The sequence below is a fragment of the Oncorhynchus tshawytscha genome, linkage group LG01 (genome assembly GCF_018296145.1).
Source record: "Oncorhynchus tshawytscha isolate Ot180627B linkage group LG01, Otsh_v2.0, whole genome shotgun sequence".
Lineage (NCBI taxonomy): Eukaryota > Metazoa > Chordata > Actinopteri > Salmoniformes > Salmonidae > Oncorhynchus > Oncorhynchus tshawytscha.
In genome coordinates, this window is record NC_056429.1 from 87,261,624 (window position 1) to 87,286,009 (window position 24,386).

General features: G+C 45.4%; 1 protein-coding gene across 1 annotated transcript in view; it reads left to right on the forward strand.

Annotated features, from left to right (window-relative positions):
• The first annotated feature begins 15,386 nt into the window (after positions 1 to 15,386).
• The window catches only part of LOC112246397 (protein sidekick-2-like), a 184,490-nt gene continuing 175,490 nt past the window's right edge, over positions 15,387 to 24,386 (forward strand). Inside the window, exon 1 of the mRNA XM_042327072.1 lies at positions 15,387 to 15,543. Within this exon, the coding sequence (XP_042183006.1) occupies positions 15,464 to 15,543 (80 nt within the window). The 5' untranslated portion in view covers positions 15,387 to 15,463. The remainder of the gene's footprint in view (positions 15,544 to 24,386) is intronic.

Consider the following 24,386-nt stretch of genomic DNA (forward strand, 5'->3'; position numbering starts at 1 on the left):
TACTGAGAACAAAAATAGGATTTATTTCTATCCAGATAGTGTTTCACGGAATAGGATTATGGGTCTCTCCGAACCCTCACCGTATACCAACTCATTAGGCTATGTGGCCTTTCATATTTCTATTCCGGTTACATGAATAATGTATAAGGGTCTTTCTATAAATAATGGGGCCAATGTATGACATTGGGATCAACGTTTAAGAATGGTTTGAAACAAAAATGTCAAGGATTTTTATGCAGTTCCACATGTGCACTTAGAGGAATACAAGTTAATATATGCAAATTGTCCCATTACTCCACCTTTACAACAAAATAGGCCTAGGACAATACATCCTTCAAGCAGGGTTCATGCAGACATTGGCAAGTCAAATTCAAGGACTTTCAGGGACTTTTTAAAGCATTCCATTGTAATTTTCAATGACCACAATGTTATACAATTGTATAAGTTATATCATTGTACATGTAGGGTCTAACATAGAACCCCTATCCACCCCAAAGAACGTGCAAAAAGTGTAAAAAAAAATATATATAAAAAGGCTATTACCACTTTAAGAATGTATTCATTTTTTAAAGGCGTTGATATTCAAATTATTATTACATTCTAAAATATTTGAGAATAATGTTGACATTGCCTGACTAAATATATTGGATGAATTTTTTGCAGGCACACATAATGAATAGCAGTAGCATTAATCTCACCAACACTGTTTTTATATTGAGAAAGTGATCAAATACCAAGTTCCTTCTTCTTCTGACTAGGGGTTCCGCTAGCGGCACCCCTCGACAACATTCCGCTGAAAAGGCAGTGCGTGAAATTCAAAACTATTTTTTTGAAATATGTCATTTATCATACATTAACAAGTGCAATACACCAAATTAAAGATACATAGGACTGCCTTATCATGATGTGGTTACATGAATAATGTATAAGGGTCTTTCTATAAATAATGGGGCCAATGTATGACATTGGGATCAACGCTTGCGGAAGTATTCAACCCCCTTGGCCTTTTTCCTATTTTGTTGCCTGACAACCTGTAATGAAAATAGATTTTTGGGGGGTTTGTATCATTTGATTTACACAACATGCCAACCACTTTGAAGAATACTTGTTATTGTGAAACAAACAAGAAGTAAGACAAGTAAAGCAGAAAACTTGAGCATGCATAACTATTCACCCCCTCAAAGTCAATACTTTGAAGGGCAACCTTTTGCAGCTGCAAGTCTCTTGGGATATGTCTCTATAAACTTGGCACATCTAGCCACTGGGACAGATTCTCAATTGGATTGAGGTCTGGGCTTTGACTAGGCCATTCCAAGACATTTAAATGTTTTCCCTTAAAACCACTTGAGTGTTGCTTTAGCAGTATGCTTAGGGTCATTGTCCTGCTGGAAGGTGAACCTCCGTCCCAGTCTCAAATCTCTGGAAGACTGAAACAGGTTTCCCTCAAGAATTTCCCTGTGTTTAGCCCCATCCATTATTCCTTCAATTCTGACCAGTTTCCCAGTCCTTGCCGATGAAAAACGCAGCATACGTTCTTCCATATGTTTGGGGAGTCTCCCACATGCCTTTTGGCGAAACGTGTTTGCTTATTTATTTTTTTATGCAATGGCTTTTTTCTGGCCACTCTTCTGTAAAGCCCAACTCTGTGGAGTGTACGGCTTAAAGTGGTCCTATGGACAGATACTCCAATCTCCGCTGTGGAGCTTTGCAGCTCCTTCAGGGTTATCTTTGGTCTCTTTGTTGCCTCTGATTAATGCCCTCTTTTCCTGGTCCGCGAGTTTTGGTATACGGCCCTCTCTTGGCAGGTTTGTTGGTTGATAGTGGATTTAATGGTGCTCCTAGCGATGTTCAAAGATTCTGATCTTTTTTATAACCCAACCCTGATCTGTACTTCTCCACAACTTTTTCCCTGACCTGTTTGGAGAGCACCTTGGTCTTCATGGTGCTGCTTGCTTGGTGTTGCCCCTTGCTTATTGGTGTTGCAGACAGGTGTATATATACTGAGATGTGACAGATCATGTGCTACTTAGGTTGCACACAGGTGGACTTTATTTAACTAATTATGTGACTTCTGAAGGTAATTGGTTGCAACAGATCTTATTTAGGGGCTTCAAAGCAAATGGGGTGAATACATATGCACGCACCACTTTTCCATTTTGAATTATTAGCATTTTTGAAGTCATTTTTTTTCATTTCACTTTGCCAATTTGGACTATTTTGTGTATGTCCACTACATGAAATCCAAATAAAATCCATTTAAATTGCAGGTTGTAATGCAACGAAATATAAAAAACTCCAAGGGGGATGAATGCTTTTGCAAGGCACTGTACCTGTGTGTGTGTTATGGGGCCTATATTCACTTCTGTGTTATCTCAGTGAACGTTATTTTACAGCTTTAATAGTCGGGGGCGACCAGTGGACACAACCCATCCCTGTGGTTTGGGTTGGTCAGGTTCCTTGTGTGTATACTGTGTGTTTGTATGTGTGTCTGCGTCCACTTACATCTCCCTCCTCCCTCCCTCCTTCTGACTGTTACAGTAGCTTTTCCAGTTGGTTCGTTCACGACCCCTCTCCTCATTATTAGCTGTGAGCAGAGTGTTTCTGAGTAGTTGGTTGATGTGCAGGTTGTTTGTGGGGATGTTCCAGGTCTTTAGCCATGTGATCCTGACACACGGGACCTGTCTTAGCCTTTATTGTCTCAATAATGCAGGATTTGATTTGCTCTCATAAACATAATGGCATAATTTGCTCAGAACATGCAGTGATGCACGGAGCCGTCCCGTCCACAAGAGAGGCTTTTATTTTTGGATCTTCAGGGAAATTAAACCTGCTTGCCCACACATGTCTGAGGGAGATACACACACACACACACAGGTAGACACTCTCTCGCATGCAAACACACACACGTACAAACATAACATTGTGCTCTCGCTCTGTGACACACACACTAACACAGTCTCTCTCACTCCTGTACCACACACACACACACACACACACACACGTCCTTATTAAAGTTCTTCTTTCCGAGGAGGCAGTGTTTCATCACCGTGTTGTTCTGCTTTGACGTTATTAGGAAGAGGAGCGATGGCTATGGGGTGAGTGATAAAGGTGGGAGCGCGCACTGAAAGCTGAAAGGTTAGCCAGCAGATTTATGAACCTGCGTCCTTCTCCAGCAATGCCATTAAAGAACAGAGACGACTTTAATGTTTTGCCTTTCTGATTTATGGTGTGAATGCCTTTGTATGTTATCCCCACAGTGAGATGTGGGGAGGTGGAGGGTCAGGTGTATAGCAATGCCTTCCTATCTTATCCGCACATGAGAGGTGGGAGGGTGGAGGGTCAGTGGTGCCAAGGCCTTCCTATCTTATCCCCCACAGTGAGAGGTGGGAGGGTGGAGGGTCAGTATTGCCCTGTCACAACAATGGATGGACTGAGCATCTTAGCATCAGTGATGGTGAGGGTTGCAAGGGAAAAACACTGGATGCATTTGGCCCTTTCCCAATTCCTTGCGTCGATTCTCATTCCCTCCCTCTCAAATGGAACGTGTGTGTGTGTGTGTGTGGTTAGTGGACGATCAGTGTGTTTCATTGTGTGAGTATGTGTGTGTGCCTGGGTAGTGGATGATCAGAGTTTGTTAATGTGTGTGTGGGTGTGTGTGTTTGTGTGTGTGCCTGGGTAGTGGATGACCTGTGTGTGTGTGTGTGTGTGTGTGTTTGTGTATTGTCAGAGTGTATGAAGAAGGAGGGCCTGCTTGGCAGTAGGGAGCTGTGGCCAGGCTATGAGTGTCTCAGTGGGACGGTCACCAGGACACACTCAGACAGGGCCAGGCCACAGGGTTAAATAATGACGGGTCCGTGAACAGATTTCACACACAGCACACAGACAGGAAAAGGCCACTGGGCTACATAATGAAAGACCCCGGAACAGATCTCAACCCCAGTGGGAGTCCTTAACAGCCTGGCCAGACCTCCAGCAGAGCAGCACTCCAACTGACGTACTGACATACATTCTCACCACACAAACATACACATAAAAACACACACCCAACACTGTATGCACTGCCCACTGTGTGTGTTCATCACCCAGGCTCTAGATTAAATAAACTACAAGACCAAAAGTATATGGACATGTACTCGTCGAATCATGGGCTTTAATATGAAGTTGATATGTTAATATGAAGTTAATATGAAGTTATAACAGCCTCCACTCTTTTGGGAAGGCTTTCCACTAGATGTTGGAACATTGCTGCGGGGACATACTTCCTTTCAGCCACAAGAGCATTAGTGAGGTCGGCACTGATGCTGGGCGATTAGGCCTGGCTCGCAGTTGACGTTCCAATTCATCCCAAAGGTGTTCGATGGGGTTGAGGTCAGGTTTCTGTGCAGGCCAGTCAAGTTCTTCCACACCGATCTCGAAAAAACACTGCTGAATGGACCTTGCTTTGTGCACGGGGGCGTTGTCATGCTGAAACAAGAAAGGGCCTTCCCCAAACTTTTGCCACAAAGTTGGAAGCACAGAATCGTCTATAATGTCATTGTTGTCTCAACCTTTAGCTCTCCCAAACAACACCTATGATTGCTCTATGCCCCTCTCTAATGTCAATATCTCCACTGAACTTCTGGAGAGAGTTTGCTGCACTGAAAGTAAAGGGGCTGAATAATTTTGCACGCCCAATTTTTCAGTTTTTGATTTGTTAAAAAAGTTTGAAATATCCAATAAATGTCGTTCCACTTCATGATTGTGTCCCACTTGTTGTTGATTCTTCACAAAAAAATACAGTTTTATATCTTTATGTTTGAAGCCTGAAATATGGCAAAAGGTCGCAAAGTTCAAGGGGGCCGAATACTTTCGCAAGGCACTGTATATACAGTGTTGCAACTATGTACAAATTGTTAAGGGTACACAAGAGAAAATAAATAAGCAGCAATATGGTTTGTATTTACAATGGTGTTTGTTCTTCACTGGTTGCCCTTTTCTTGTGGCAACAGGTCACACATATTGCTGCTGTGATGGCAAGACTATGCTCACTGAGTCTGTACATAGTCAAAGCTTTCCTTAAGTTTGGTTCAGTCACATGGTCAGGTATTCTGCCACTGTGTACTCTCTGTTTTGGGCCAAATAGCATTCTAGTTTGCTCTGTTTTTTTGGTAATTCTTTCCAATGTGTCAATTAATTATCTTTTTGTTTTCTCATGATTTGATTGGGTCTAATTATGCTGCTGTCCTGGGGCTCTGTGGGGTGTGTTTGTGTTTGTGAACAGAGCCCCAGGACCAGCTTGCTTAGGGGACTCTTCTCCAGGTTCATCTCTCTGTATGTGATGGCTTTTGTCACGCCTTGGTCTTAGTATTTTGTGTTTTCTTAAATTATTTGTTCAGGCCAGTGTGTGACATGGGTTTATTGTGTTGTCTTATTGGGGTTTTTGTAGGCATTGGGATTGTGGCTGATTAGGGGTGTGTCTAGCATAGGCTTGGCTGCCTGAGGCAGTTCTCAATCAGAGTCAGGTGATTCTCGTTGTCTCTGATTGGGAACCATATTTAGGTAGCCTGGGTTTCACTGTGTATTTTGTGGGTGATTGTTCCTGTCTCTGTGTAGTGTTCACCAGATAGGCTGTAATTAGGTTTTCACGTTTCGTTTGTTGTTTTTGTATTTATTTAGTTATTTCATGTATCGCTATTTTTTCAGTAAAGAACATGAGTAACCACCACGCTGCATTTTGGTCCGACTCTCCTTCAACAGACGAACGCCGTTACAGAATCACCCACCACACACGGACCAAGCGGCGTGGTAACAGGCAGCGACAGCAGGAGCAGCGAAAGGAGGAATGGACATGGGAAGACGTGTTGGATGGCAAAGGTTGTTACACTTGGGAGGAGAAACTGGCCGGAAGAGATCGCCTCCCATGGGAACAGGTGGAGGCATTTAGGAGAGCAGAGGCAGCCGGAGATAAGAGACGATGATACGAGGGAACAAGGTTGGCAAGGAAGCCCAAAAAGCAGCCCCAAAAATGTATTGGGGGCTCAGGGAGAGAGTGGCAGAGTCAGGAGTCAGACCTGAGCCAACTCTCCCTGTTAATCGTGAGGAGCAACATCAAAGGACTTCTGAACTTGGGAAGAGATATTGGACGGAAAAGGACCCTGGGCACAGCCTGGTGAATATCGAAGCCCCAAAGAAGAACTGGAGGCAGCGAGAGCGGAGAGGCGCTGGTATGAAGAGGCAGCACGGCGACGCGGATGGAAGCCTGAGAGTCACCCCCAAAAATGTATTGGGGGGGGGGCTCACAGGGAGGATGGCGATGCCAGGTAGGAGACCTGCGCAAACTCCCTGTGCTTACCGGGGGGCTAAAGAGACCGGGCAGGCACCGTGTTATGCTAGTGAGCGCACGGTGTCTCCAGTGTGGGTGCATAGCCCGGTACGGTACATACCAGCTCTTCGTATTGGCCGGGCTAGAGTGGGCATCGAGCCAGGTAAGGTTGGGCAGGCTTGGTGCTCAAGAGCTCCAGTGCGCATGCACGGTCCGGTCTATCCAGAGCCACCTCTACACACCAGTCCTCCGGTGGCAGCTCCCCGCACCAGGCTTCCTGTGCGTGTCCTCGATCCAGTACAACCAGTTCCAGCACCACGCACCAGGCCTTCAGTGCGCCTCGCCTGTTCAGCACAGGCAGAGCCATCCTTCTCTCTAGCGCTGTCGGAGCCTCCCGCACGTTCAGCACAGCCAGCGTTTTCCTCCTCTACAGCGCTGCCGGAGCCTCTTGCCTGTTCAACGCAGCCAGAGCTGCCAGTCTGCATGGAGCAGCCAGAGCTGCCAGTCTACATGGAGCAGCCAGAGCTGTCAGCTTGCATGGAGCAGCCTGAACTGTCAGTCTGCATGGAGCAGCCAGAGCTGCCAGTCTGCATGGAGCAGCCAGAGCTGCCAGTCTGCATGGAGCAGCCAGAGCTGCCAGTCTGCATGGAGCAGCCTGAGCTGTCAGTCTGCATGGAGCAGCCTGAGCTGCCAGTTTGCATGGAGCAGCCAGAGCTGTCAGTCTGCGCAAAGGTACCAGTCTGCATGGAGCAGCCAGAGTGTCAGTCTGCATGGAGCAGCCAGAGCTGCCAGTCTGCATGGAGAAGCCAGAGCTGTCAATCTGCATGGAGCAGCCAGAGTTGCCAATCTACATGGAGCAGCCAGAGCTGTCAGTCTGCATGGAGCAGCCAGAGCAGCTAGAGCCAGAGCTGCCAGTCTGCATGGAGCAGCCATGATCTTCCAGATCTGCCAGTCAGCCAGATCTTCCAGATCTGCCAGTCAACCAGACTCTTCCAGATCTGCCAGTCAACCAGACTCTTCCAGATCCGCCAGCCAGCCAGGATCTGCCGGAGCCAACTACCTGCCTGAGCTTCATCTCAGTACTGGGCTTCCTCTCAGTACTGGGCTTCCCCTCAGTACTGGGCTTCCCCTCAGTCCCGGGCTTCCCCTCAGTCCCGGGCTTCCCCTCAGTCCCGGGCTTCCCTCAGTCCCGGGCTTCCCCTCAGTCCCGGGCTGCCCCTCAGTCCCGGGCTGCCCCTCAGTCCCGAGCTGCCCCTCAGTCCCGAGCTGCCCCTCAGTCCCGAGCTTCCCCTCAGTCACGAGCTGCCCCTCAGTCCAGTGGGGTTCTGGGTGAGGACTACGAGGTCATGGTCGGCGGCGAGGGTGGACTATCCCAGGACGCAAGGGGGAGGAACTAAGACATTTATGGAGTGGGGTCCACGTCTTGAGCCAGAGCCGCCACCATGGACAGACGCCCACCCGGACCCTCCCTATGGTTTTGAGGTGCCTCCGGGAGTCCGCACCTTGGGGGGGTTCTGTCACGCCTTGGTCTTAGTATTTTGTGTTTTCTTTAATTATTTGTTCAGGCCAGGGTGTGACATGGGCTTATTGTGTTGTCTTATTGGGGTTTTTGGAGGCATTGGGATTGTGGCTGATTAGGGGTGTGTCTAGCATAGGCTTGGCTGCCTGAGGCGGTTCTCAATCAGAGTCAGGTGATTCTCGTTGTCTCTGATTGGGAACCATATTTAGGTAGCCTGGGTTTCACTGTGTATTTTGTGGGTGATTGTTCCTGTCTCTGTGTAGTGTCCACCAGATAGGCCGTAATTAGGTTTTCACGTTTCGTTTGTTGTTTTTGTATTTATTTAGTTATTTCATGTATCGCTATTTTTTCAGTAAAGAACATGAGTAACCACCATGCTGCATTTTGGTCCGACTCTCCTTCAACAGACGAACGCCGTTACAGCTTTGTTATGGAAGGTTTGGGAATCGCATCCTTTTAGGTGGTTTGAGAATTTTATAGCTATTTTCGGATTTTTGATCATTTGCGGGGTAGGCCTAATTCTGCTCTGCATGCATTATTTGTTCTTTACATTGTACACAGCGTATATTTTTTTGTAGAGTTCTGCATGCAGATTCTCAATTTGGTGTTTGTCCCATTTTGTGAATTGATGTTTGGTGAGCGGAACCCAGACCTCACAACCATAAAGGCCAATTGGTTATACAGTATAACTGATTCAAGTATTTTTAGCCAGATTCTAATTGGTATGTCAAATTTTATGTCCCTTTTGTTTGCATAGAAGGACATTCTTGCCTTGTCTCTCAGCTCGTTCACAGCTTTATGGAAGTTACCTGTGGCGAGATTTGCATTGTTTTTGTGTGCTCTAGGGCAACAGTGTCAAAATGGAATTTGTATTTGTGGTCCTGGCAACTGAACCTTTTTTAGGCCTTCCTTGGTTGGTGACAGAAACACACTATCATCAGCAAACAGTAGACATTTGACTTCAGATTCTTTTAGGGTGAGGCCGGGTGCTGCAGACTGTTCTAGTACCCTCGCCAATTTGTTGATATATATGTTGAAGAGGGTGGGGCTTAAGCTGCATCCCTGTCTCACACCACGGCCCTGTGAAAATGAATGTGCATGTTTTTGCACATTTTAACCACACACTTGTTGTTTGTGTACATGGTTTTGCTAATGTTGTATGTTTTTTCCCCAACACCACTTTCTATCAATTTATATAGCATACTTTCATGCCAAATTCAGTCAAAAGCTTTTTTGAAATCAACAAAACATGAGGAGACTTTGCCTTGTTTTTTTTTTGTCAAATAGGATGTGCAGGGTAAATACGTGGTCTGTCGTATGGTATTTTAGTAAAAAGTCAATTTGACATTTGCTCAGTACATTGTTTTCTCTGAGGAAATGAACTAGTCGGCTATTAATGATAAAGCAGAGGATTTCCCCAAGGTTACTGTTGACGCATGTCCCACTGTAGTTATTGGGATCAAATTTGTCTCCACTTTTGTGGATTGGGGTGATTAGTCCATTGTTCCAAATATTGGGGAAGATGCCAGAGCTAAGGATGATGTTAAATAGTTTTAGTATAGCCAATTAGAATTTATGCTCTGTATATTTTATCATTTCATTGAGGATACCATCAACACCACAGGCCTTTTTGGATTGGAGGGTTTGTATGTTGTCCTGTACTTCATTCAATGTAATTGGGGGATCCAGTTGGTTCTGGTAGTTTTCAATAGTTGATTCTAAGATTTGTATTTGATCATGTATATGTTTTTGCTGTTTGTTCTTTGTTGAAGCGCCAAAAATATTGGAGAAGTGGTTTACCCATACGTCTCCATTTTGCATAGAAAACTCTTTGTGTTGTTGAGTGTTTTTAGAGTCTATGGTGGTTAGAGTCTATGAATTCTTTAATAACATTGAGCTGATTTCATCATGCTATTCCTTCTTTTTCCATAGTGTATTTCTGTATTGTTTTAGTGATTAACCATAGTGAAGGCATAGGCTCAACTTTTCTGGGTCTCTATGTTTTTGGTTGGATAGGGTTCTCAATTTCTTAAAATAGGTTTTTGAATTCTTCATCAATCCATTGTCATTGTTGTTAATTTTCTTTTATTTTTTAATATATTTTTTTAGATTTGATAGGGAAGCTGAAAGGTTGAATACTGTTTAGGGTTTCTACTACCATGTTTACACCTTCACTATTACAGTGGAATGTTTTGTTCAGGAAGTTGTCTAAAAGGGATTGAATTTGTTGTTGCCTAACTGTTTTTGGATGGTTTCCACACTACTTTCCTACCATCTATAGCATTTATTAATATTATTATTTGCTGACTCATGATTGATTATTGCTCTGTTCAGGTAGACTGATTTTGCTGTGATTTGGGCTGACTTTGAACACTCTGAGAAACTCTGGGTTGAGGTCGATAATAAAGTAGTCTACAGTACTACTGTACTGATCTCTTGATCAGCTATATATGTACCTACGGTAGGAGTCCCCTCGAAGCCTACCATTGACTATGTACATGCCCAGCGTACAACAGAGCTGCAGGAGTTGTGACATGTTTTTGTTGGTTATGTGGTCATAGTTGTGCATAGGGTTGCAGGGTAGCCTAGTGGAGTGTTGGACTTGTAATCGAAAGGTTGCAAGTACGAATCCCTGACCTGACAATATAAAATCTATCATTCTGCCCCTGAACAAGGCAGTTAACCCACTGTTCCTAGGCTGTCATTGAAAATAACAAATAAATATGGGGGAGGGAATGCTGTCACCTCCAGGTAGGTGTTTGTCCCTGTGTTCTGGCATTTAGGTCACCACAGACAAGTACATGTCCCTGGACCTGGAAATTAGTGATTTTGATGGAGAAGATGTCTTCATTAAACTATGGGAATTCTCGTGGGGGTATATAGCACACAGGATGACATTTTCCTCTGTTGAGATAATTTCCTTTTGAATTTCTATCCAAATGTAAAATGTTCCTGTTTTGATTCATTTAACCCTCCTGCTGTGTTCCGGTCAAATTGGACTGAGTTACAAGTTCTCTCTCTGAAAAATGTAGTTCATTTAATCTGATTGTCATAAGGTTCCATGACTGTCCACACAAGGCATCTGAAATACATTTTGATGATTTTCATTACATTTTGGGTGTTTTATTTAACTTTATTACACCTGTGGTGTTCCCGGTCATTGATGAATGGGTTCATTAGAAATTAATGGGTGAGACTACAATTAGTGTATAAAATAGAGTTCAGGAACTTGCCCATTCATCAGATGGACACACTTCTTCTCCCAGACCCCCACATGCATGTGTGTTTGAGTACACACACATACACACACACACACACACACACACACACACACAAACCTCACTCCCCTTCTTGGCTTCCATGGCAACCCCCACGGGAACCTTTCCCCAATAGAATCGTTCCCCCACGGGAACCACACCTGTTGGCATTCTCAAAAACAATAGCAACATTGTTTCAATAATATACAGAACTTTTCTTGTAGCTCTGGTATATAAAGCTTTTTTGAGGCCTTGCTCACAATTCTTTCTGTGGCAGCACAATGACCATATAATATACTGTATGTGAGGCTCTTGATCATATCTATGATCATGACACTGGTGAGGAGGAGAGAGTTCTTGATAATCTTTGACATAAAGTCGTTTGTGATAAAAGGACAATATGTTTCATCTGACTATTTGTTATAGTCAAAATAATAATAATTTTTCTTTAATCAAAAATGAGTTATGAGGCCTACAGGCCATAAATAGCAAATAGAAGTTCAAAACGTGTAATGTTCACAAGAACTTAAGTTGATAAAAAGATCTAACACAACATTAGGTAATAATATATGTATTATTATGGATTTTTATCAGCTGTAATGGGGCGGTCATTTTGGACAGGGAACACAGAATGAATTAACATGAAACGAACACAACAGGAAGGTTAATAGAGTGAGTTAGGTCTGCACTATGCCAAATTAGCATACCCCCTGAGTCCTATGGAACATTTTCTTCTGCAACGTGACCCTAATGAACTATCTTCCAGTACATGCATTATAACATTGGCTGAAATAATACTCACGCATAACTATTTCATGTTTCTAAATTATTTCTTTATTCAGACGAAAGGTACTGCTATGGGATCCCCCATGGCTTCTAACTATGCTAATTCGTATGTGGGTTACATGGGGAAACAGTCTATTTTCAATCCTCTCCAAAATGTTTTCTTGCCTCACATCATTATTTGGAAACGGTATATTGATGATATTTTTGTTCTATGGAGGGCTGATGCAAAACAGCTCCAGGTGTTCTATGCTTTTCTTAACTCCTGTTCTGAGCATCTGAGATTTACTATGCAATCTGATACATGTCAAATCAGTTTTCTTGATCTTCTGATCTTGTGTGAAGATAATGTTCTATACACTGATCTTTACAGGAAGCCTACTGATCCTAACAGTTTGTTGAGGGCTGATAGTTGTCACCAACTTCCGTTGAAAAATAGTTTGCCCTACAGCCAATTCTGTCGAATCAAAAGAATTTGCAAAAAACAATCAGATTTCGACAGAAATATGGCTGAGATGCAAAGAAAGTTCAGGGAGAGGGGCTACAAGAATGATCAGATTAATATTGCCATTGTAAAAATTCAAAACAAAATGAGACATGACCTTTTTCAAGGTCATGGGACATTTATAAGTGCCATTGCATTGAGCACAGCCATTACATTTGTAATTTCCATCCATTGTGTTCTAACTACCAGCTATTCAAAGTGCTCTGAACAAATTAAGGGAATTGTTCACAAACATTGGCACATCCTAAAATCCGATGATAGTCTCGGTAATGTGTTTTCGGCCCTTCCCTTGGTCTTATTCTTGCGGGGCAGAAATCTCAGAGACCAGTTGGTACACTCTGATTTACCACCCCAAGATATTCCTGAACTACGTCTATTTGCGCCCCTACTGGAAGGAAATTACAAATGTAATGGTTGTGCTCAATGCAATGGCACTTATAAATGTAGATCCTTCAAACACCCACAAACAGGGAAATCGATCCCAATCAAAGGTGTTATTACGTGCTCCACTAAGGCAGTTATTTATCTTATAACTTGTCCTTGTGGTAAAAAAGTATGTAAGTAAAACAAAGCGCAAATTAAAAGTACGTATCTCAGAGCATCGTAGCACCATTAGGTGTAAAAACTTGACTTGCCCAGTTGCGACTTAAAGACCCTTGCGCCCTTCGGTCTCAATGTAGACTTTGATCTGAAGCCATTCTTGTGATTATTGTGACTTTGCCATTGTAATTGTTTGTAAGCTTGTGTAGTCAAATTAATCTATGATCGTATGCTATCCATTTGTTGTTTGTATGCTGTTCTTTGTATGACATTTTAATATTTGATAATTAACCAATGATATTAGGCCACTCTTGGCCATGATTACAGACACCTGTGTCTTTTGACACTACATAAACGAGTCATCCCGCAGTGTTTGTGATTATACTCTGATGAAGACAGCTTGGCTGTCGAAACGTTGGTAATTCAATTTTTGCATCTGAGCTCCTAGAGTGTGCGGCTCTCTTTTATTTTCAAACTTTCCCTGTTTGATACCTGGTAGTTTGGTGGGTGGAACTACCAGCTCTCTGTAACATAGAGTGCAACCAGTGGGTCCATCTCCTCTATACCATGTTTTTTGTAGGATGACAATGTCTGTACTTCTGATTTCTTTGATGAAGTCCAGGTTCCTGCTCTTTAGGCCAAAGGCAGATGACCTCGGGCCTTAGATATTCCAGGATAAGATAGTGAAGTATTTGTGAGGTCTTATCTGAGGGGTTCTAAATGGGGTGTGGGCGTGGTTCACTTGGGGGTGTTTATTGTTTGGGCTGGGGGTGTGGATGTGGTGCTGTAGTCTGGATGTACGTCCTGTCGACGTGGGTCTTCTATGTGTAGTTCCTTTCCCCTTCTTTAACCACACTAAGGAGGCTGTGAAACCATCTATACAAGCCTCGTCTTACCCACATCATCCTGTCTACCAGTCTTCTCTGTTTATAGACTGGATGTCTTTATGTTCTCTCCATCTTCCCCCTTTCTTTTATCTGTCTTGCTAACCTACCTACGTTGGATTGGTGGAGCCAAAATAGGAGTGCAAAATACCAAGCCAATAGATCATTTTGACAGTTTAATTTCAATTATTGATTATTAGATAATTAGAAAATTATATAATCCATCCATCAAATTAAATTGGTCTATATTTACAATGATCATCAAACACAAGGTCTTAATTGTAGTACCATCTATCAAGAGTGAGTTATCAGAACCACAAGGGAGTATGACAGTGAGGTGGATTGGAGCTTGTGTGTGTGTGTGTGTGTGTGTGTGTGTGTGTGTGTGTGTGTGTGTGTGTGTGTGTGTGTGTGTGTGTGTGTGTGTGTGTGGCAGGCAGCTACTGGTTTTCTGTGTATTTACCTGACACAGTGCTACTAATTTCTTCACTTTACCATTGGATTCCCCAGCCGCAAATTATAATTTTGGTTTGGCCCGATCCTCAGAAGCATGGTTTGTGGAGGGAATAAAAGTTGAGTACAGCTTCTAAGGAGGCCCTCTGTTACTAGTCAGCAGACTGTGGCCCATTGTTACTAGTCAGCAGACTGTGGCCCACTGTTACTAGTCAGCAGACTGTGGCCCACTGTTACTAGTCAGCAGACTGTGGCCTACTGTTACTAGTCAGCAGACTGTGGCCTACTGTTACTAGTCAGCAGACTGTGGCCCACTGTTACTAGTCAGCAGACTGTGACCCTCTGTTACTAGTCAGCAGACTGTGGCCCACTGTTACTAGTCAGCAGACTGTGGCCTACTGTTACTAGTCAGCAGACTGTGGCCCTCTGTTACTAGTCAGCAGACTGTGGCCCACTGTTACTAGTCAGCAGACTGTGGCCCTCTGTTACTAGTCAGCAGACTGTGGCCCACTACTAGTCAGCAGACTGTTACTAGTCAGCAGACTGTGGCCCTCTGTTACTAGTCAGCAGACTTTGGCCCACTGTTACTAGTCAGCAGACTGTGGCCCTCTGTTACTAGTCAGCAGACTGTGGCCTTCTGTTACTAGTCAGCAGACTGTGGCCCTCTGTTACTAGTCAGCAGACTGTGGCCCTCTGTTACTAGTCAGCAGACTGTGGCCCACTGTTACTAGTCAGCAGACTGTGGCCCTCTGTTACTAGTCAGCAGACTGTGGCCCACTGTTACTAGTCAGCAGACTGTGGCCCACTGTTACTAGTCAGCAGACTGTGGCCCACTGTTACTAGTCAGCAGACTGTGGCCCTCTGTTACTAGTCAGCAGACTGTGGCCCACTGTTACTAGTCAGATTAGAGAGCGAGAGCAGTGGAACATGTCCAGATTCTCTTGGGTGACACACAAGCATGTCCCTGCTGTCACACAACTACACTGAACGTTTCTCCCCATACAGTCACTGTATGATCACCAAGGTTTGCTTCACTTTCTGTTCTTCTGATGCTGTTAATTGATCACCTGTGAACCTGTGAGTTTCTTCCATGTGTGACTCTGTCTCTCTCTTTCTCTCTTTCTCCCATCCCCACCTCCAGATGACGTGCCGCCCTACTTTAAGACGGAGCCGGTGCGGAGCCAGTTGCACCTGGAGCGTAACAGGCTCGTGTTGACGTGTATGGCAGAGGGGAGCTGGCCCCTGGAGTTCAAATGGATCCACAATGGCACTGAGCTCACACGTTTCTCACAGGAGTACAGGTGAGTGCTGCCACTATATACTGTAATTACCTCTATAGATCCACAATGGCACTGAGCTCACACGCTTCTCACAGGAGTACAGGTGAGTGCTACCACTATATACTGTAATTACCTCTATAGATCCACAATGGCACTGAGCTCACACGCTTCTCACAGGAGTACAGGTGAGTGCTGCCACTATATACTGTAATTACCTCTATAGATCCAAAATGGCACCAAGCTCACACACTTCTTACTGAAGTACAGGTCAAATCAAATCAAATCAAATCAAATTTTATTTGTCACATACACATGGTTAGCAGATGTTAATGCGAGTGTAGCGAAATGCTTGTGCTTCTAGTTCCGACAATGCAGTAATAACCAACAAGTAATCTAACTAACAATTCCAAAACTACTGTCTTATACACAGTGTAAGGGGATAAAGAATATGTACATAAGGATAGATGAATGAGTGATGGTACAGAGCAGCATAGGCAAGATACAGTAGATGGTATTGAGTACAGTATATACATATGAGATGAGAATGTAAACAAAGTGGCATAGTTAAAGTGGCTAGTGATACATGTATTACATAAGGATGCAGTCGATGATATAGAGTACAGTATATACTTATGCATATGAGATGAATAATGTAGGGTAAGTAACATTATATAAGGTAGCATTGTTTAAAGTGGCTAGTGATATATTTACATCATTTCCCATCAATTCCCATTATTAAAGTGTCTGGAGTTGAGTCAGTGTCAGTGTCAGTCTGTTGGCAGCAGCCACTCAATGTTAGTGGTGGCTGTTTAACAGTCTGATGGCCTTGAGATAGAAGCTGTTTTTCAGTCTCTCGGTCCCAGCTTTGATGCACCTGTACTGACCTCGCCTTCTGGATGATAGCGGGGTGAACAGGCAGTGGCTCGGGTGGTTGATGTCCTTGATGATCTTTATGGCCTTCCTGTAACATCAGGTGGTGTAGGTGTCCTGGAGGGCAGGTAGTTTGCCCCCCGGTGATGCGTTGTGCAGACCTCACTACCCTCTGGAGAGCCTTACGGTTGAGGGCGGTGAGTTGCCTACCAGGCGGTGATACAGCCCGCCAGGATGCTCTCGATTGTGCATCTGTAGAAGTTTGTGAGTGCTTTTGGTGACAAGCCGAATTTCTTCAGCCTCCTGAGATTGAAGAGGCGCTGCTGCGCCTTCTTCACGATGATGTCTGTGTGAGTGGACCAATTCAGTTTGTCTGTGATGTGTATGCCGAGGAACTTAAAACTTGCTACCCTCTCCACTACTGTTCCATCGATGTGGATAGGGGGGTGTTCCCCTGAGGTGAGGTGTAGCCAGTAAGAAGTACAGGTGAAGAGAGAAGATACATAAAATACTCTGTCTCCTCTCTTCAGCCCTCCCCTGCTCCTCTTCTCTTTAGCCCTCCCCTGCTCCTCTTCTCTTCAGCCCTCCCCTGCTCCTCTTCTCTTCAGCCCTCCCTGGCACCTCTTCTCTTCAGCCCTCCCCTGCTCCTCCTCTCTTCAGCCCTCCCCTGCTCCTCTTCTCTTCAGCCCTCCCCTGCTCCTCTTCTCTTCAGCCCTCCCCTGCTCCTCTTCTCTTCAGCCCTCCTCTCCTCCTCCTCTCTTTGGCACTGTCAGGCTCCTCCTTCTTCAGCCCTCCCCTGTGCCTCTTTCTTCAGCCTCCCCTGCTCCTCTTCTCTTCAGCCCTCCCCTGCTCCTCTTCTCTTCAGCCCTCCCTGCTCCTCTTCTCTTCAGCCCTCCCTGGCACCTCTTCTCTTCAGCCCTCCCCTGCTCCTCCTCTCTTCAGCCCTCCCCTGCTCCTCTTCTCTTCAGCCCTCCCCTGCTCCTCTTCTCTTCAGCCCTCCCCTGCTCCTCTTCATCTTCAGCCCTCCCCTGCTCCTCTTCTCTTCAGCCCTCCCTGGCACCTCTTCTCTTCAGCCCTGCCCCTGCACCTCTTCTCTTCAGCCCTCCCCTGCTCCTCTTCTCTTCAGCCCTCCCCTGCTCCTCTTCTCTTCAGCCCTCCCCTGTCCTCTTCTCTTCAGCCCTCCCCTCCTCCTCCTCTCTTTGGCACTGTCAGGCTCCTCCTCTCTTCAGCCCTCCCCTGTGCCTCTTCTCTTCAGCCTCCCCTGCTCCTCTTCTCTTCAGCCCTCCCCTGCTCCTCTTCTCTTCAGCCCTCCCCTGCTCCTCTTCTTTTCAGCCTCCCCTTCTCCTCTTCTCTTCAGCCCTCCCCTGCTCCTCTTCTCTTCAGCCCTCCCCTGCTCCTCTTCTCTTCAGACCTCCCCTGCTCCTCTTCTCTTCAGCCCTCCCTGGCACCTCTTCTCTTCAGCCCTCCCTTGCTCCTCCTTTGGCACTTCAGCCCTCCCCTGCTCCTCTTCTCTTCAGCCCTCCCCCCTGCTCCTCTTCTCTTCAGCCCTCCCCTGCTCCTCTTCTCTTCAGCCTCCCCTGCTCCTCTTCTCTTCAGCCTCCCCTGCTCCTCTTCTCTTCAGCCCTCCCCCCTTCTCCTCTTCTCTTCAGCCCTCCCCTGCTCCTCTTCTCTTCAGCCCTCCCCTGCTCCTCCTCTCTTCAGCCCTCCCCTGCTCCTCTTCTCTTCAGCCCTCCCCTGCTCCTCCTCTCTTTGGCACTGTCAGGCTCCTCCTCTCTTCAGCCCTCCCCTGCTCCTCTTCTCTTCAGCCTCCCCTGCTCCTCTTCTCTTCAGCCTTCCCCTGCTCCTCTTCTCTTCAGCCCTCCCCTGCTCCTCTTCTCTTCAGCCCCCCTGCTCCTCCTCCTCTCTTCAGCCCTCCCTGCTCCTCTCTCTTCAGCCCTCCCCTGCTCCTCTTCTCTTCAGCCCTCTCCTGCTCCTCCTCTCTTCGGCACTGTCAGGCTCCTCCTCTCTTCGGCACTGTCAGGCTCCTCCTCTCTTCGGGCCTGTCAGGCTCCTCCTCTCTTTGGCCCTGTCTGCATCCTCCTCTCTTTGGCCCTGTCAGGCTCCTCTCTTTTCGGCCCTGTCAGGCTCCTCCTCTCTTCGGCCCTGTCAGGCTCCTCCTCTCTTCGGGCCTGTCAGGCTCCTCCTCTCTTCGACCCTGTCAGGCTCCTCCTCTCTTCGGGCCTGTCAGGCTCCTCCTCTCTTCAGCCCTTTTCTGCTCCTCCTCTCTTCGGCCCTCCCCTGCTCCTCCTCTCTTCGGCCCTCCCCTGCTGCTCCTCTCTTCGTGCCTCCCCTCTTCCTCTTCTCTTCAGCCATCCCCTGGTTCTCCTCTCTTCAGCCCTCCTCTGCTTCTCCTCTCTTCCGCCCTATCAGGCTCCTCCTCTCTTCGTCTCTGTCAGGCTCCTCCTCTCTTCGGCCCAGACAGGCTCCTCTTCTCTTTTGCCCTCCCCTGCTCCTCCTCTCTTCAGCCTCAGATCTGCTGCAATGCCACTCACAACCTTTGACCTCCATGAGAGAGAGACTTCTATTTATCTATCTATCTAACACACCACAGTGTGCCATCACAGCAGCAAGATTTCTCACCTGTTGCCACATGAAAAGGGCAACCAGTGGAGCACAAACACCATTGTAAATTCAACCTGATCATGGACTACAGGATAAGGGGCAGGATAAGCATGACCCCACTCACTTCGACGGTTCTGTAGTGGAGCGGGTCAAGAGCTTCAAGTTCATTGGCGTCCAAATTAATAACAAACTATCATGGTCCTAACACACCAAGATAGTTGTGAAGGGGGCTCGACAAAACCTATTCCCCCTCAGAAGACTGAAAACATTTAGCATGGATCCTCATATCCTCAAAAAGTTATACAGCTGCACCATTGAGAGCATGACTGACTGGTTGGATCACCGATTGTTATGGCAACTGCTCGGCATCTGACTGCAATGCGCTACAGAGTGTAATGCGTACAGCCCAGTACATCACTGGGGCCAAGCTTCCTGCCTTCCAGGACCTCTGTACCAGGCGGTGTCAGGGGAAGGACCTAGAAATTGTGAAAAACTCCAGCCACCCTAATCATACACGGCAAGCGGTCCTGGTCTAGGTCCTAAAGGTACGGCAAGCGGTCCTGGTCTAGATCCTAAATGCTGCTTAACAGCTTCTATCCCAAGCAATTAGACTGATAAACAGTTCATGGAATGGCTAACAGGGCTACTTGCATTGAGAACCTTTTTTACTATGCTGCTACTCGCTGCTTTATTTTAAATGACTTATCACTTTACCCCTGCTTACATCTACAGTGCATTCAGAAAGTATTCAGACCCCTTGACTTTTTCCAAAGCCTTATTCTAAAATCAGTTAAATTATATTTTGTGTCATCAATCTACACACAATAACCCATGATGACAAAGCGAAAACAGGTTTTTAGAAATTTTTGCAAATGTATTTGAAATAAAAAACAGAAATTCCTTATTTACATAAGTGTTCAGACCCTTTGCTATGAGACTTGAAATTGAGCTCAGCTGGATCCTGTTTCCATTGATAATCCTTGAGATGTTTCTACAAATTGATTCGAGTGGACTTGTGGTAAATTCAATTGATTGGACATGATTTGTAAAGGCACACACCTGTTTATTTAAGGTCCCACAGTTGACAGTGCATGTCAGAGCAAAAACCAAGCCATGAGGTCGAAGGAATTGTCCGTAGTGCTCTGAGACAAGATTGTGTTGAGGTACAGATCTGTGGAAGGGTACCAAAACAAATTGGGGGATGTGACCAAGAACCCGATGGTCAGTCTTACAGAGCTCTAGAGTTCCTCTGTGGAGATGGGAGAACCTTCTGGAAGGACAACCATCTCTACAGCACTCCGCAATCATGCCTTTTTGGTTAAGCGACCATCCCTATGGTGATGCATGGTGGTGGCAGCATCATGCTGTGGGAATGTTTTTAAGTGGCAGGGACTGAGAGACTAGTCAGGATCGAGGGAAAGATGAACGGAACAAAGTACAGAGAGATCCTTAACGAAAACCTGCTCCAGAATGCTCAGGACCTCAGACTGGGGTGACGGTGGCAGCATTCCAACATGGCAACGACCCTAAGCACACAGCCAAGACAACACAGGAGTGGCTTCGGGACAAGTCTCTGAATGTCCTTGAGTTCCCCAGCCAGAGCCCAGACCTGAACCAGATCGAAGATCTCTGGAGAGACCTGGAAATAACTGTGCAGCGACGCTCCCCATCCAACCTGACAGAGCATGAGGGGATCTGCAGAGAAGAATAGAAGAAGAACTGACGTTCCAAAGTTGTTGTTTCAACGAAGTACTGAGTAAAGGGTCTGAGAACTTATGTAAACGTAATAGTTTATTATAAATCGTCTATTTTTAATCCATAAACAAACTCTAAAAACCTATTTTTGTGTTGTCCTTATGTGGTATTGTGTGTTGACTGATGAGGACAAAAAACAATTTAATCAATTGTTTGGCTGTAACATAATAAAAATATGTAAAAAGTCAATGGGTCTGAATACTTTCTGAATGCACCGTACATACAGTATTACCTCAATTACCTCTGCTAACATGTACCCTGTTACAAACCGGCTCGTAGCCTATAACAAAGAGGGAGACAACGCAGAGAAAGGTGTATTTATCCCCGGGACAAACCCGAGCCGAGGTGTGTCCTATTTCACTGATGACCCTCCCCAGTGCCCACCGACATCCTATTAAGGAAACAAGAGCAAAGAGAAATAAATGGGGTAGCTCGGTGGTTTCGGCAGACAGAGTGGGAGTGTTGCCACAACCCCCCACATTGACTTGGTGGTTTTGGCAGACAGAGTGAGAGGGTCGTCACAACTCCGCACATTGACTCCGTGGTTTTCCTTTCATACTTTTCATACTATTTGCACGTTGTTCGAACATTGCCGATAAACAATTTTTCCCATGCTAATAAAGTTGTTTGAATTCAGAGAGAGAGAGAAGGGGGGGGGAGCAAAGGGAGATGGGGAGAGAGAGGGAAAGAAAGATAGAGGGGGAGAGTTAAATAGGAGACCTTTATCATGTGGAAAGCATTGGTCTGATCTCTGGATAAGGTGCGTGTCTGTGTCTGTGTGTCTGTGTGTGTGTGTGTGTGTGTGTGTGTGTGTGTGTGTGTGTGTGTGTGTGTGTGTGTGTGTGTGTGTGTGTGTGTGTGTGTGTGTGTGCTCGTACAGAGGTGTAAATGGAATGTCGGGGCGATGAGAGACAATGAGCTGACACAAACATCTCTGTCACACCCGAAACTGGACTGAGTGTGTGTGTTCAGTGTTTCTATTGTTGATGGAGCTGCTGCTTGCTGTTCTCTACCTTCCCTCAGGAAGATACGAACTCAGACAGAGACAACACAACAGTATCAGTCAGGGCATCAGGATCAATAAACAGACAGACATACAACAGTATCAGTCAGGGCATCAGGATCAATAAACAAACAGACAACACAACAGTATCAGTCAGGGCATCAGGACCAATAAACAGACAGGCAACACAACAGTATCAGTCAGGGCATCAGGACCAATAAACAGACAGACAACACAACAATATCAGTCAGGGCATCAGGTTCAATAAACAGACAGACAACACAACAGTATCAGTCAGGGCATCAGGATCAATAAACAGACAGGCAACACAACAGTATCAGTCAGGGCATCAGGACCAATAAACAGACAGACAACACAACAATATCAGTCAGGGCTTCAGGTTCAATAAACAGACAGACAACACAACAGTATCAGTCAGGGCATCAGGATCAATAAACAGACAGGCAACACAACAGTATCAGTCAGGGCATAAGGACCAATAATAGTCACCTCCTGCACTCCCTGTTCACCCATGGCTGTGTGGCCAAACACGACTCCAACACCATCATTAAGTTTGCTGATGACACAACAGTGGTAGGCCTGATCACCGACAATGACGAGCCAGTCTATAGGGAGGAGGTCAGAAACCTGGCAGTGTGGTGCCTGGACAACAACCTCTCCCTCAGTATGAGCAAGACAAAGGAGCTAATCGTGGATTACAGTGAAAGGCGGGCTGAACAGTCCACCATTAATATTGATGGGGCTCTAGTAGACTGGGTCGAGAGTTTCAAGTTCCTTGGTGTTCACATCACTAATTAACTAACATGGTCCAAACACACCAAGACAGTCTTGAAGAATGCACGACAACATATTTTCCCCCTCAGGAGACTGAAGAGATTTGTCATGGGTACCCAGATCCTCAATAAGATCGACAGCTCCACCATCGAGAGCATCCTGACCGGTTGCATCACCGCCTGGTATGGCAACTGCTCGGCATCTGAACATAAGGCGCTACAGAGGGTAGTGCGTACGTCCCAGTACATCACTGCGACCAAGCTTCCTGCCATCCAGGACTTACTGTATATACTAAGCAGTGTCAGAGGAAGGCCCAAAAAATATTGTCAAATACTCCAGTCACCCAAGTCATAGACTGTTCTCTCTGCTATTGCACAGCAAGCTGTACCGAAGCACCAAGTCCAGGACCAAAAGGCTCCTCAACAGCTTCTACCCCTAAGACATTAGACTTCTGAACAATGAATCAAATGGCCACCCTGACTATGTACATTGATCTCCCCCCTTTGTTTTTGCACTGCTGCAACTCACTGCCTTTTTTTAATTTATTTTACCTTTATTTAACTAGGCAAGTCAGTTAAGAACAAATTCTTATTTTCAATAACGGCCTAGGAACAGGGGTTAACTGCCTTGTTCAGGGGCAGAACGAAAGATTTGTACCCAGTCACTCGGGAGCTCTCTAGATATGAACTTGCAACCTTCCAGTTACCAGTCTTGTTCAGGGGCAGAACGACAGATTTGTACCTTGTCAGCTCGGGGATATGAACTTGCAGCCTTCTGGTTACTAGTCCATTGCTCTAACCACTTGTTTTTACCCTGCCGCCCACAGAGTTTATTATCTATACATAGTCACTTTACCTCAACCTACGTGTACAAATTACCTACACTAACCTGGACCCCTGCACATTAGCTTGTTACCATTACCCCTTGTAAATAGCCTCGTTATTGTTATTTTATTGTTACTTTTTTATTAGCATTTTAAAAAACATTTGTTTATTTAGTAAATATTGTCTTAACTCTATTTCTTGAACTGTATTGTTGGTTTAGGGCTTGTAGCTAAGCATTTCACTGTAAGGTCTACACCTGTTGTATTCTGCGTATGTGACAAATAACATTTGATTTGATGTGATTTATAGTGTTGTACTATTGCTATAGCGTTTCATAAGCTTGACATATCCCTCATCGTCTGTGGAAAAGCTTGCAAAGTCCTATCCAACCCAGGGGACACGGCAATATAGAAATATGGTGGACAGGAAGTATGACGAAGACAGGGAAGTATGAAGAGGACATGAAAGTATGAGAATAACAAGGGTGTATGAAGAGGACAGGAAAGTATGAGAAGAACAGGGGTGTATGAAGAGGACAGGAAAGTATGAGAAGAACAGGGGTGTATGAAGAGGACAGGAAAGTATGAGAAGAACAGGGGTGTATGAAGAGGACAGGAAAGTATGAGAAGAACAGGGGTGTATGAAGAGGACAGGAAAGTATGAGAAGAACAGGGGTGTATGAAGAGGACAGGAAAGTATGAGAAGAACAGGGGTGTATGAAGAGGACAGGAAAGTATGAGAATAACAGGGGTGTAGGAAGAGGACAGGATAGTATGAGAAGAACAGGGGCGTATGAAGAGGACAGGAAAGTATGAGAAGAACAGGGTTGTAAGAAGGTAGTTTTTAATAGTTGATTATAAGATATGTATTCGATTATGTGCACTACCGGTCAAAAGTTTTAGAACACATATTCAAGGGTTTTTCTTTTCTTTAGTTTGACTATTTTCTACATTGTAGATTAATAGTGAATACATCAAAACTATGAAATATCACATAAGAAGTGTTAAACAAATCAA